The sequence below is a fragment of the Lutra lutra genome, chromosome 9 (genome assembly GCF_902655055.1).
Source record: "Lutra lutra chromosome 9, mLutLut1.2, whole genome shotgun sequence".
Lineage (NCBI taxonomy): Eukaryota > Metazoa > Chordata > Mammalia > Carnivora > Mustelidae > Lutra > Lutra lutra.
Window position 1 is genome coordinate 116,208,037 of NC_062286.1, and position 12,279 is coordinate 116,220,315.

The 12,279-nt window shown below is 55.5% G+C and overlaps 1 protein-coding gene across 4 annotated transcripts; it reads left to right on the forward strand.

Annotated features, from left to right (window-relative positions):
* The first annotated feature begins 2,263 nt into the window (after nt 1-2,263).
* Nucleotides 2,264-9,849, forward strand: TMEM74B (transmembrane protein 74B). 4 transcript variants are annotated; one of them, XM_047745226.1, is made up of 2 exons: nt 2,264-2,554; nt 7,474-9,849. In XM_047745226.1, the coding sequence occupies exons 1-2, from the start codon at nt 2,487-2,489 to the stop codon at nt 8,219-8,221; spliced, it is 816 nt and encodes a 271-aa protein (XP_047601182.1). In that variant the 5' UTR covers nt 2,264-2,486; the 3' UTR covers nt 8,222-9,849. The 4 variants fall into 4 exon arrangements, with proteins under 4 accessions (XP_047601182.1, XP_047601184.1, XP_047601183.1 ...); XM_047745228.1 differs by lacking the exon at nt 2,264-2,554 and adding an exon at nt 3,089-3,139; XM_047745227.1 differs by lacking the exon at nt 2,264-2,554 and adding an exon at nt 3,157-3,581.
* Nucleotides 9,850-12,279: the final 2,430 nt, after the last annotated feature.

The window sequence follows — 12,279 nt, forward strand, 5'->3', positions numbered from 1 at the left end:
ACTGGAGAGTTATGTTCCCCCTCCTTGGGAATGGAGTATCTACATATTTGGAATTCTATGTGGAAGATTTATCTTTTCTCCCCCTTCTTTTTCATTTGTCATACTTTAGGCTACAATCCAGTATTATTTATTTGATCAAAATTGTCCAGCTTTGGAATGCTCCCAATGCCCTCCCAATGCCCTCTGAAACACCCCCATCAATGTGTGTGTATGTGTGTGTGTTGTGTGTGTACTGAAGGACCACCTCACTTCCCGCACTCTAACTTGTTCCACGCTCATCTCCTATATGTCCTGCTCCAGTCCTACAATCAGCCCGTTTCTCCCTGGTTTCTTGTGTTGGTGGATGGTATTAGAAACCAAGTTTGGGCACCACGTGTGCTTTCTGCGATGCAGTATCATTGTCTAGGCTCTCTGAGCTGACATAGAAAGGAAATGTACATGTGTATACTAACTAACCTGTGTGCACACACATAAGCCATGAATATTTCTGTATGTAATCTTCTGCAGCTAAATTAAGCTAAAGATGAGTTCATACTGATAGCTCCAGTTGTTGTTGTTGTTGTTGTTGAAGATTTCATTTATTTATTTCTGAGAGAGAAAGAGAGAGCGCAAGCAGGGGGAGGAGCCGAAGGGGAGGGAGAGAGACAAGCACACTTCTTGCTGAGCAGGGAGCCCAGTGGAGGGCTAGATCCCTGGACCCTGAGATCTAGACCTGAGCTGAAGTCAGACGCTTACCCACTTAACCATCTGAACCACCCAAGCGCCCCTGACGTCTCCAGTTCGAATCAATTACCACATGGCTCATTCCAGCCTCTTCCTCAGGGGTCATTTTTATCATAGCAATGTTGCCTAGTAACATAGTGGACATATGTTTATCTGTTTCCAAGGAAACAGAGCTAGATAGTTAACCAAAGGTCAAATTCTCCTGCAAAAGCAGAAGAGGTTTTGTTAACCCTTTACTTACCGGCATCAGTGGTTCCCACTGCTCTGCGGGTAAGAACAAACTCCGTGGCCTAGGAGGTCTGCAACCACCTGGCTTGCCGACAACAGTCCAGCCTCATCTCCTCCCATGTTCCTCCTCGGCAACCACCTCTGCCAAGCCTCACACCGTCCCACTTCTCTCCCAGGGCCTTTGCGCATGCCAGTCCCTCTGCTAGGCAGGCCTCTTTTCCCTGCCCTCTTTATCTGGCTGCCCCTCTTCATCCTTTGGACCTCAGCCCAATCCTTGCTTCTGCAGGGGATCCATCCCCATCTCCGGGACTAGGTCGCCACCCAGCCCCAGGCTTGGCACAGCACTGCCTGCTTTTGCTTTATGGCATTTACGACGGAAGAGTTGTTACATTTTCTCGCCCTTTCCTCCCAGTAGAATACGAGCTTCTTGAGGGTACGGCTGAAGTTTCCCTAGTTAACCAGTATATAACAGGCACTTTAAGTAAATATGGGCTCACTTGCTTCATTCCTCATTTACTACGTATTTATCAGGGGCTTTCTATGGGTTGGCCTCTTTTCGAGTCTCCGGAATACAGGAGAGAGGGAAACAGGCAAAGCTTCTGCCTCCTGGTACTTACTTTTTAGTGGGGGTGACAAAAAAAACAAATAAGCTCTTGGCAGGCGTTGATCAATGCTACGGAGAAAAATTCAGACTTAAGGAGTAAGGGATGCTGGGGCAGTGCTGGTTTTAAAAGGATGGTCTGAGGGGCACCTGGGTGGCTCGGTGGGTTGGGCCTCTGCCTTCGGTTCAGGTCATGATCTCAGGGTCCTGGGATCGAGCCCCACATCGGGCTCTCTCCTTAACGGGGAGCCTGCTTCCCCTCTCTCTCTGCCTGCCTCTCTGCCTACTGTGATCTCTGTCTGCCAAATAAATAAAATCTTAAAAAAAAAAAAAAAAAAAAAAAGGATGGTCTGAGAGAGTGTCTCTGAGACGGGGGCATCTGACCAAGGACTTGAAGAGAGTGGGGGAGCGAGCTCTCGAGCTATCAGGCCATAGAACGTTCAGGGAACAGGCAACAGCAAAGGCAAAAGCTCTGAGGCAGGACAGCGCATGACTGTGGGAGGGGCCTGGGAGCGCTTTACGCTGAGGTCTCAACCAATCAGCAGAGCCCTTACTCCGTCCATTTCACAGATGAGACCACCCAGGGTTGTGGCAGTGCTAGGAGACACGCGGGAGTCTGGCTCCACACCTAGCTTCCCCGCAGAGTTCGGAACAGGAGGCCAGGCCTCCGAAGGCAGGGAGAGACTGAAGCCTCCCCATTCCCGAGGTCCCTCCCAGGTCTCCACCACCCCGGCCTCAAAGGCGCAGGCCCCCAGTCTCCAGGGAGGCCTCTGGCATCCTGCTTGGCAGGGACCGCACAGGCCTTTGGAGCAGGACGTGTTAGGCTCTCCCTTGAGGTGGCTGAGGAGTCAGGACAGGACATCCTCTTCTGCCTTTCCTTCCAGGTGGCCGAACCCAGCTGATCTTCTGAAAGCCCCCCAGAGCCCGCATTTTCATGATCCCACTGACAGAGGTGAGCGCTGAGGCTCACAGAGGTGAGATGACCTCTCTGAGGACATGCAGGTGAGCTGGCCTCCAAGTCTTAGTGGAAACTCCATGATCTCCGGACCGAACTTTCCTCGGGGCTTGTCCTGGGCCTTCAGAGGCGGAGTGTCACCTTCACTTTCGTGCTCTGGGCCCCTCTCTTCATGCCACCTTAATCTAGGCCCTGTAGAGGAAAGAAACAGCTAGCGTCTACCCACCTTTCATCCACGCATACGGGTTCTAGGGGATCAGACAGGGGCCCTGTGCTCCAGGAGTGGCCAGTCCGATGAGGGAGGCTGACCCGCAGAGAAAATAACTTTCAGAGATCAGATCGATAGTGCAGGCAAAGGACGGGCGCAGCGGAAGGGGCCTGAAGGCGGCTTCCCAGGGGAGGAGGCACTGCAGCTAGGCCTTGGAGGTCGACGGTGTGTGTAGCCATGGGCAGTTCCCCAAGAGAACGCCCACCTTGGACTGTGTACCTCACTGTCCCACAAAGAAGAGCAAGGAAAGGGAGGGGGGGTTCGTCAGAAGCTTCCTTTCAGCCTTCAGGTGGCGCCGTTGAGCCACGGAGCCACACGCGCCTGGGAAGACTGTCCCGACCTCAGGACCTGGGAGAGGACCCAAGTCTCACCTGAGGGCTGTGCGCGTAGGAGCGGGTCCGGGCGGAGGGAGCGTCGCGACTTTGCACCGCAGGGGCGGCTTAACCGGGTTGCAGCGTGGGGGAGGCAGGCGGCGGGGGAGGGGTCTCCCTCAGCACCCACCCCCGCGCCCCGCCCCTGCACCCGGCCCCGCGGGCTCAGAGCTTCAATTCCCAGAGCTTGGGCGCAGGCGAAACAGATAAGCCCTCGGGGGACAGGGAGGGGCTGGAGCCCGATCCCCCGCGGGCCCGACATCCAGCCTGCTACCCGCCTCCCGGTCCCTCCCCGCGCTAACTCTCCCGGCGCCCTCGCCGGCCGCGGGCGGAGCTCGATCGGCGGCTCTCGGAGCTCCCGGGCCCCCGCCCCTGCCCCTCCTTCCCCGGAGCCCCCAGCGGCCGCCGCCGTAGAGCCCCGCGCGGCGCGAGCAGGTACGTGCGCCTTGGTGGCGGCTCTGGGCCGGGTCGGGCCGGGCCGGGGAGGGGGCGGGAGCCGGGGAGGGTGAGGCAGTGGCGGCCGGGCCCGCGCGCGCCCGGGCTGCGACGCAGCGGAGACACCGGCGGACGGGCGCCGGTGCGGGGAGGCGGGCGGGCGCCTGGGGAGGACTCGCCCCTGCCCCGGCCCGCGGGCCGCGGGTGCCCCCGTCTCCCGCGCGCGGAGACGGGGAGGGAGGCCCGGCGCAGGTACGCACGCGGACCGGGAACGGCGGGGGCCGGCAGGAGGCCGAGGGCCCCAGGCGTGGAGGGCCGGCAGGGGAGAGCTAGCCTGACCTCGCGGCCCGGCCGAAGGACACGCGGCGAGGGGACCCGGGCGCACGCTGGAGCCGGGCCTCCCCGGGCCGCCTGGCCGCTCTGCTACTGGCGCCGCCCGGCCGGGTCCGGCCTGGCCCAACCCCGCTGCGTTTGTGGTCAAGGGCAGGAGCAGGGGGTGTGAGCTGCGGGCCGACGGGCGCGCGGTGCGGCTGGCAGCCGGGGTGCGGGGGTTTTCAGCGTGGAACTTTGGGTATAACAGCGTGGACCTGCGTGTGCGTATGTGCGCGCCCCGAGGCTTTGTGTACAACTCGTGCGTGTGTGTATCGATTGGGTTTTGTGAAGCTTCACCCACGGCCGCTGTGCGTCTGTCTCCCCGCGTGTTAGTGCGTGTGTGGGGAGGGGGTGGGGTGCTGGGCTCCCGGAGGGGCTCGGTGGGTGCCGTCTTGGGGGGGTAGTTAACTGTGTGTGAGTAACAAGCTCTACCCCTTCCCCAGGTGTGAGTCCCAGTGTGGTCTGCGGATCTGTGGGTCGCACTGCGTGGTTTCCCATGTCTCTGGGTGCTGCCTGTAGAAAAGGTCCTTGGGGGTGTGAATGTATATCCGGGGTGTGTGTCTTTCGGTTCTGTTGGGCTGCAGATGAAATTGGAGTGATTGGAATGTTACTGGTACTGTTGGCGAGAGGAGGGGTGTGCGGTGAGCAGTGGACACCAGCATCTTTGTCAGTTTCTGCTTCTGTGTGTGTGGGGGGGTGGTAATTGGGCATTCCCATGTATGACTGGTGGGGACTGGTGGGGACTGGTGGGGATCTCTGAATCTGTGTGGGAGACATCACAACTCCGGGTGACAGGGAGCCTCTTTTTTCCTCTGCCTTTTTCCTAACTCTGGCATCCTGAGAAAAAGTTTCCGGTTCCTGCTAGCTGAAAGCCCTGCTCCCAGAATGTGGGTGCCCTTAGTTTCCTTGGGATACAGAGGTATCAGCATGGGTGCTGAAGATATGGGTGGAGGGGGGCACATCTGGACACCTAGTGGACAGGAATGGTCACCGCCCCTCCCTGTTTGTGGTGGCACTCAGGAAAATGATTTTGCTGCCAAGACTGGAAAAAAAAAAAAAAAAAAAAGCCAGCCGGCACACCACACCACACCACACCTCTCCTCTCTTTTTACTGGAATGTGGGGACAGCCTGGGCAGAGCCTGGCTCTGAGTAGATACCCTGCTTCCCTGGGGTGGGGGAGGGATTGTCTTCCCTGCGGCCAGTTGCCAAGCCATTCCTGAGGGCTGGCTGTGTTCCAAGCCAGGGGGCTGGGACCTGGACAGGATTCCGACACATCCCTGCCCTCAAGCTGCTCACTGTGGCCTTAAACGGTGGGACCAAGTAGAGTCTACAGGTGGGGGCTGGAAGAGCCAGTGAGGGAGGGTGGAATGATGCCATGGGTGCAGAGAATGCAGGTCTGCAGGTTTGTAAGAAGTAACAGTTCTTAGGAAAACCATGTCCAACTTCTGGCCCCCGGGGGCATGCCAGGGGAGCTTGCCCCGGTTTGTAAAGTGGAGGTAGTAATTCCTGCTTGTGGGGCTGGTAAAGGTTACAGGAGAGACTCCTGAGCTAAAGTGCCTGCTGTCAGGTGGGTGCTCAGTAAACGTTTATTAAATTGGAACTCAGGCAAGAGGGCCGTGGTGCTAGGAATGGGTTGTAAGTGGAAACAGGCTTTGTACTCACATGAAAGGCCCGGTTGTGCTAAGAGGAGGTGTCTGCTGCAAAGTCCACGTTGGAAGCAAGATCAGAAGGATTGAAAAACGTGCCTTCTTGCACTGAGGTTCCATGAGTTTCATTCATTCATTCGTTCCATTCATTTGCACTTCATTTGCTCATATTCTCTCACTCACTCACACACACACACACACATGCACACATGCTTGCACGCACACACACAGAACCACAGGGCACAGGAGAGTACAGTCAGGTTTGGGAATGCAGAGAAACATCTTGACTTGTGTGTATGTGTGTGTAGACTAACCACGGCATGTGAGCCGCTCTGTACCTGGGGTGTCTCTGTATGTAGGGCACCGGGACTTGGGTCTGTGTGCCTGGGGCCCTGGGCGTGTATGCCCCCAGGATGTTGGTGTGTGCAGAGAAGGCTAAGGTGGGGAAGGGGCCTGAGGTGAGAGCTGGGAGCTGGGGCAGCACTGGCTGTCCCTGAGGGAGGACGCCGTCCACTCCAGTGGAGGGCGGCTATGAGGGAATGAGAGCCTGCATGGGCCAGAGTCTTCCATTTTACGAGAGAAGCCAGGAATCCAAAGTTTAAAATGTAATATCTTTTGCTTTTTATATATTGGCAACTACTTCAAAAACAAGTGAACAGACCAGAAACAACAAAAAAGCAAAACTTCTGCCAGCCAAATATGGTCCGTTGGCTGAAGCTGGCATTCTCTGACAGGAATGGACATGTGCTGTCTGTGTGTGTGGGTGTGTGTTCGGATCCTTGGGTGGGGTGTCTCCTCTTTGAGCGGACACTGCCCCCTCCTAACCTCCCCCTCAGCTCCCTTCCGTGATACCCATCCAGGCCCCTGCCATCTTCTACATCCATAAAGGCATTGGGCTTTGACCTCAGTTACGGCTCTCAAATGGGCTCCTTCCTCTTCACCCTCTCAGCCGCCATCCCTGCCGCCCCCGACCACAGCAGATTCCTTCCAGGACTCCTGATCTCTGCCCTTCTCCTGTCCTGTCTTCCACATAGGGAGGAGCCCGAGAGAGCTTCCTGAAACCTAGGCAGATGTCAGCACTCTCTGCCCACACCTCAGCTCCCTGGCTCCTTGGTCTGGCCTCCAGAGTCCTTTGAGGGCTGGTGCCAGCTGCCCTCTGAGGCACCGCTCTCTAGAATGCCTTCACCACACCCCCAAGCTGGGGGATTTCCACTCATCCTCTGAGATCCAGTTCAAATGCCATCAACTTCTAGAAACTTCCCTTTCTTCTCTTTGTCCCCACACCATCGTCCTCATCTCTGCCCCTCTCCTCACCCGTAGTCACACTTGTTTCATTAATTGAACTGGCTGGGGCCTTACATTATTTTATGAACTCCCCACATCAAGCCACAGGGAGGCATTTCACTTATTCCCATTTAACAGATGAGAACATTGAGTCTGGAGGGGTCACATCACTTGTCCAAGTTGGAGTGGTGAAGCTGGGATTTGAACCTGAGACTCACTGTGTGAATGATAGCTTACTGAGCACCTACTGTTCTGAGTCCTTTGAATGGATGAGGTCAATTGCTACGCCGATCCCATTAAGTAGGAAGGAGTAGTGTTACAATCACTTAATAGTCCGGGAAACTGAGGCCAGAGAGGGTAAGTAGATTGTCCAAAGCCATGTGCCAGCCAGTGATGAAGCAGGGTCCTGGCCTGGATTGGATGACTCTGTCATTGTCTGAGTCCCCATCTCCAAGTCTGTCTGGCAGGCTCTCGCAGGTGGGAACTGTGCCCGGCCATCCTCACATCGCTCCCAACCAAGCCTGAGGCCCGGCGCCAGCAGGCTCCTGGTAGAGTTTTGTTAAATTTGCCTTTCTCTCTTCTCTTCTAGCTGCCAAGGGCCAAGGGATGAGTGGGGGCCCACCTTCCCAATGGCATCTCCCCCCGGTCTGGAACTGAAGACACTGCGTAATGGCCCCCAGATCCCAAGGAGACCAGCTCCTCTGGGCCCGGTGGCTGCGCCCAGGGAGGGTGTGGAGAACGTCTGCTTTTCCTCAGAGGAGCACGAGACCCATTTCCAGAACCCAGGGGACACCAGACTGGGTAGATCCCCCAGTCCCCCGGCGGGGGGCCCCTCAGGGCCCCGATCCCAGCGATCCCAGCGGGACGATCTATCCCTGCGTTCTGAAGAGGGGCCGGGCCTGGAGCCCGTGAGCCGCCCAGTGGATTACGGCTTTGTTTCTGCTCTGGTTTTTCTGGTGAGTGGGATCCTCCTGGTGGTGACAGCGTACGCCATCCCCCGTGAGGCCCGCGTCAACCCTGACACAGTGACGGCGCGGGAGATGGAACGACTAGAGATGTACTATGCCCGCTTGGGCTCCCACCTAGACAAGTGCATCATCGCAGGCCTGGGGCTGCTCACTGTGGGCGGCATGCTTTTGTCAGTGCTGCTGATGGTCTCCCTGTGCAAGGGGGAGCTGTATCGCCGGCCCACCTTCGTCCCTGGCAGAGGCTCCCGGAAGACCTATGGCTCCATTAACCTGCGCATGAGACAGCTCAATGGGGAAGGGGGCCAGGCGCTGGTGGAGAACGAGGTTGTCCAGGTCTCAGAAACCAGCCGTACCCTCCAGGGCTCCTAAGAGCCCACCCTATCTGGCTGCTTTGGCTTCAGGGCTGCAAGGCCCCCTGAGAGCCTGGGGTTTCAGACTGAGCTCCACAGAGGGCCCTGCAGGAGGGGCCTTGGGTGCTGGAGGGGGAGTCCTGGGGCCAGATCCAGGTGGCAGGTGGGAGAGCGCCCCCCCCCCCATCTGTCGGCAGCTTGAGGTTTTGCATTATTTGGAGGATGGCTTCTGCTGCTAAAAATACAAAAGTTTGGAAACCACTGCCCATGGAGGATGAGGTTTCTTGGCGTTTCCAAGAATTGAGAGCCATCTGAAAGGCTGCCCCTCCTGTTCCCCATGCCTTGGGGAATTTCGGAATCTCTGTGGTCCTCATTAGCCAAGTGTGGGTGTTGGGCGACCTTGGAGGGACCCCCTGTTAGCCCTGACCGTCTCTTGGGAGGTGGCTTACCGAAGAGAGGAGAAGTCAGTACCAAGGTGACTGTCCTCTCTCCAGGTCTCATTCCCCTACCTGTGAAGTGAGAGGGTTGGGCTTGATGATCCCCAGGGCCCCTCCAGTTCTGCCCAAGGAATGGGAGCCCAGTAGATCTCTGCCTCTGGCCACCTCTACTGGAAAGAGGGTGTTCGGCAGCTGCTCACCATTCTTTGTGCCATTTTCTGGTCCGGCTCCAGTGGCCACCACTGTCACACATGCAGCAGCTCACATGATCCTGCGCATGATCCTTAAGAGAGGAGCCTCTTAAGTCCCCTGGTTAGGCAGGGTTCAAGTCCAAAATTGGCTACAGCCTGATTTGGATCTTGGGATTGAATTACCTACAGTGACCAGATCTTAGCACACGTCTAGCAAGGTCAAGTGCATAGTTTTCACCAACCCCCCTGATGGGAGGGTTTTGTTGTATTTCCATGGACATGATGTGGGCTCCCAGTACCTCCCGCTTCTCAATATTATGTCTCCATGCCTCACCTTATTCTGGTAGCAGAAAAAAAAATCTTTTTTAATGCCAAATTTGTAACCTCCCTACTCCCCTTTAGCAGTAAAGTGAGGCCCAGTGTATGTAGGAGAAATCAGGTATGTTCTTGTGGCTTAGAAGCTCCCAGTGACCACTCTGTGTCCCGTTTTTCCTGTGGCATGTTTGCAGGCTCTGTCCAGACTCTTTACACTACTGACCAGGAAAGAAGTGGGCCATGGTAGGGCAGGGAGCTCCAGGTGCTTGAGGACTGGGGGAGGCATCACCCAGTATGAACAACCCTAGGGGCCTTCGAGAATACATGCCTTCTAGGCCCCCCTGGTGTAAGACTCTGTGAGTCCCCTGACCCCACACAGGTCCTGCTCCGTCTCCATTGGCCGTGTGGGTCCTGGATCCTAACTGTCCCTTGGGAGTGGGAGGGTGGGGTGGGAATGGGGTCTGTGGGCTAGAGTAGCCCTGATTGGCTGTAGCCTGAGTCTTCACTCTGGCGAGCTGAACATCTGGGCAATGTAACATCACAGCTTCTAGGACAGATCGGATATCTGCTCCTGCTGGCCGGTTTTGCCAGGGGCAGAGGGTCGGGGGAGGACTGGAGGGGAAAAGGGCTCTTCAGTGTGGCCTGCTGGGTTGCCTTCCTGGCGCTGAAGGGGTGTGGTTTGAAAAGAACAAAGCCTCAAGTGGGTAGAATATGCCCAGGTCAGGGCTTCCCTGATGTGTCGCTTCCCCTACCTACACTATAGGGGAGGAGCGCAAGCACAAAGCGGCGGGACTAGTTTGAGCTGAACATTCCAAATGATGGGCTGAGGCCTTTCCAGTCCCTACAGTGATGATAATACAAATATTGGTCCAAGCCATGTGGATTACCATGGCGGCAGCAGGGGGTGTGGGGGGAGGGCTTGTTTCACTCAAACCTGTTGAGTGGATGCATCTGGGACCATTAGTGCCTATCAGTTTAAAGGCAGTGAATTGTATTTAGAGGCTAAGTGTGTTGGAAGATGGAATCCCGGGAATCTCAGGTTCTCTCCAAGCCAGAGAAGCCTGCTTTGCATCCTAATGCAGAAACTCCTTTAGAAAATGTGTATAATGGATCGAGGCAGTCATTACCTTGTCAGTAAATTAAGAAAACTTGAGAGATGCCAAAAACATTTCCCCAAGACGGAAGCTGAGCTCTCCCAGTCAGTGGGGGCAGAAATAGGTTTAGGAAAGAATCAGGGAGGAGCGCAGCACAGGGGGCTGAGAACTTTCTTTATAGGTTTTCTGGGGGTGGGTGTGACGTCTCAGGGGACCCTGTGGTCACTGGAACGTGCTTTGCATGCGGGAACTGCCTCTCCTACCCGACATGCTACTGTGGTCCGTCCCCAAACTTGCTTCCCTAGTGTGTTAGATATCTGCTTGAGTTGGTAAACCTGGTTTTAATCCAGGCTCTGCCATTTCCTGGCTGTGTGACCTTGGGCAAGCTACTCCACCTCTCTGAGTATTGTGTTCTTTATCCCACTTTATGAAGTGGGAGAGTTATGAGGTCCAGTCACTAAGGTCACTCCTTTCCCTCTTCAGTTTGGGATAACTGTATTAGGCCTAAAATCTGCCTTCTCTCCTACATCATCCTACCCATGAGCATATCTGCTTGGTTCTACTTTAGGAATCTGCCCCTGACCACCCATCAGCCATAATTACTGGCTCCACGCTGCACATCACTATTCTAATTTCGCTCCTGTCCATGCTCTGGGCCCAGTTCATCTTTGCTCCGCAGCCAGACAGATTTAATTGGGTCAGGTCCCTCCTCTGCTCAAAACCCTCCTATAGCTCCCTCTCACTCTGGGCAAAGGCCAAAATTCTCCCTCTGACCAGAGGAGGATGTACTGTCCAGGCCCCTCACTTGCCCCAGGCACCCTGAATCCAAGTTTTATTTGTAATTTTGATTTTTTAAAAGGATGGTTCCTTAAATTGCATACATTCAGGTCCCCCTAGACATGGGTCCATCCCTCACGGCGGCCCATGAAACTCTACACGATCCGGTCCCTGTGGCTCTCTGACCTTATTTCTCACCGCTTGCCTTCTTGCTCACCCCAGCCAAACTTGTTTCCTTGCTGTTCCTCAGCCCTGCCAGGCACACTCCCACCTCAGGGCCTTTACACGTGCTACCAGGGAGGCATTTCCCCTTGATAGGTGCAAGGCCCACTTGCTCACCTCCTTAGGGGCTTATTCAAATATTACCTTTTTCAATGAGTCCTCTGCTGACTGCCTAATTAAAATAGCACCCTTTCCCCCAACTCAACCTCATTCTCTCTTTCCCTTCCCTGCTTTATTTTTCTCCAGAGCACTAATCGCCACTCAGCCAGCTGTGTTTTATGCTGCTTATTTCTCTAACCCACCACCTCCCCCACTGGATTGCAAGCAGCATGAGAGCCCAGGGCTAGAACAGTACCTGACACCTGGTGGATGCTCAGTGTTGAATGAGTGAATGAATGAATGAATGAATGAAACCCGTTTCCTCCACCTGCTGTGTGGCAGCCAGGCCCTGGGCAGGGTCCCAGAGACCCACAGCCCCTACCTCACTCCCTGAACTCCCTTTAGGGCAGAAGATCCTGTGGCTGGAAGGAGGGACAGTTTGTCCCTGGGACCTGAAGTTGGAGCTTCGGAACCCATTTGCCTTCCTCTCTCAGGCCCTTGGTACTGCTTTATGTGGGAGAGGTAGAGGGCTTTCTCCTCTGATGGAGGAAGACTGTTCTTCCCCAGCCTTATTGGAGATGGGTTCCAGCTAGTCTTGGGGGACATTTACTGGCTACCTAGGAGCCTGTGAGATACACCAGCCTGATTATCTCTTACTCAAGAGACTTGAATGCCCAGGCCTGGGCCTTTGAAACAGTAATCTGTCCTCACCTCTGCTCACTGACACCAGGCATCCTGAGTCTTCAGGCTGAAAACATCTGCTGTCTGAGATCCCACCGTTATTGCTCCCTTCCTTGAGAATAAGCATTACCTTATCTGGGATGCTCTTCAAAATGCCCCCCTTGGTACATGCACATACCCACACACGTGCAGAACACATACTTGTGCACGCACCTGTGTGTGTGTGCATGCACACGTACCCCCGACTTTATTTCACCTAGC

Bases quoted from the DNA above. Each gene is read 5' to 3' on its own strand.
- TMEM74B (XM_047745226.1), top strand. From the start codon at position 2,487: ATGATCCCACTGACAGAGGTGAGCGCTGAGGCTCACAGAGGTGAGATG. The intron at 2,555-7,473 runs GTGAGCTGGCCT...CTTCTCTTCTAG, and splicing joins ACCTCTCTGAGGACATGCAG to CTGCCAAGGGCCAAGGGATG.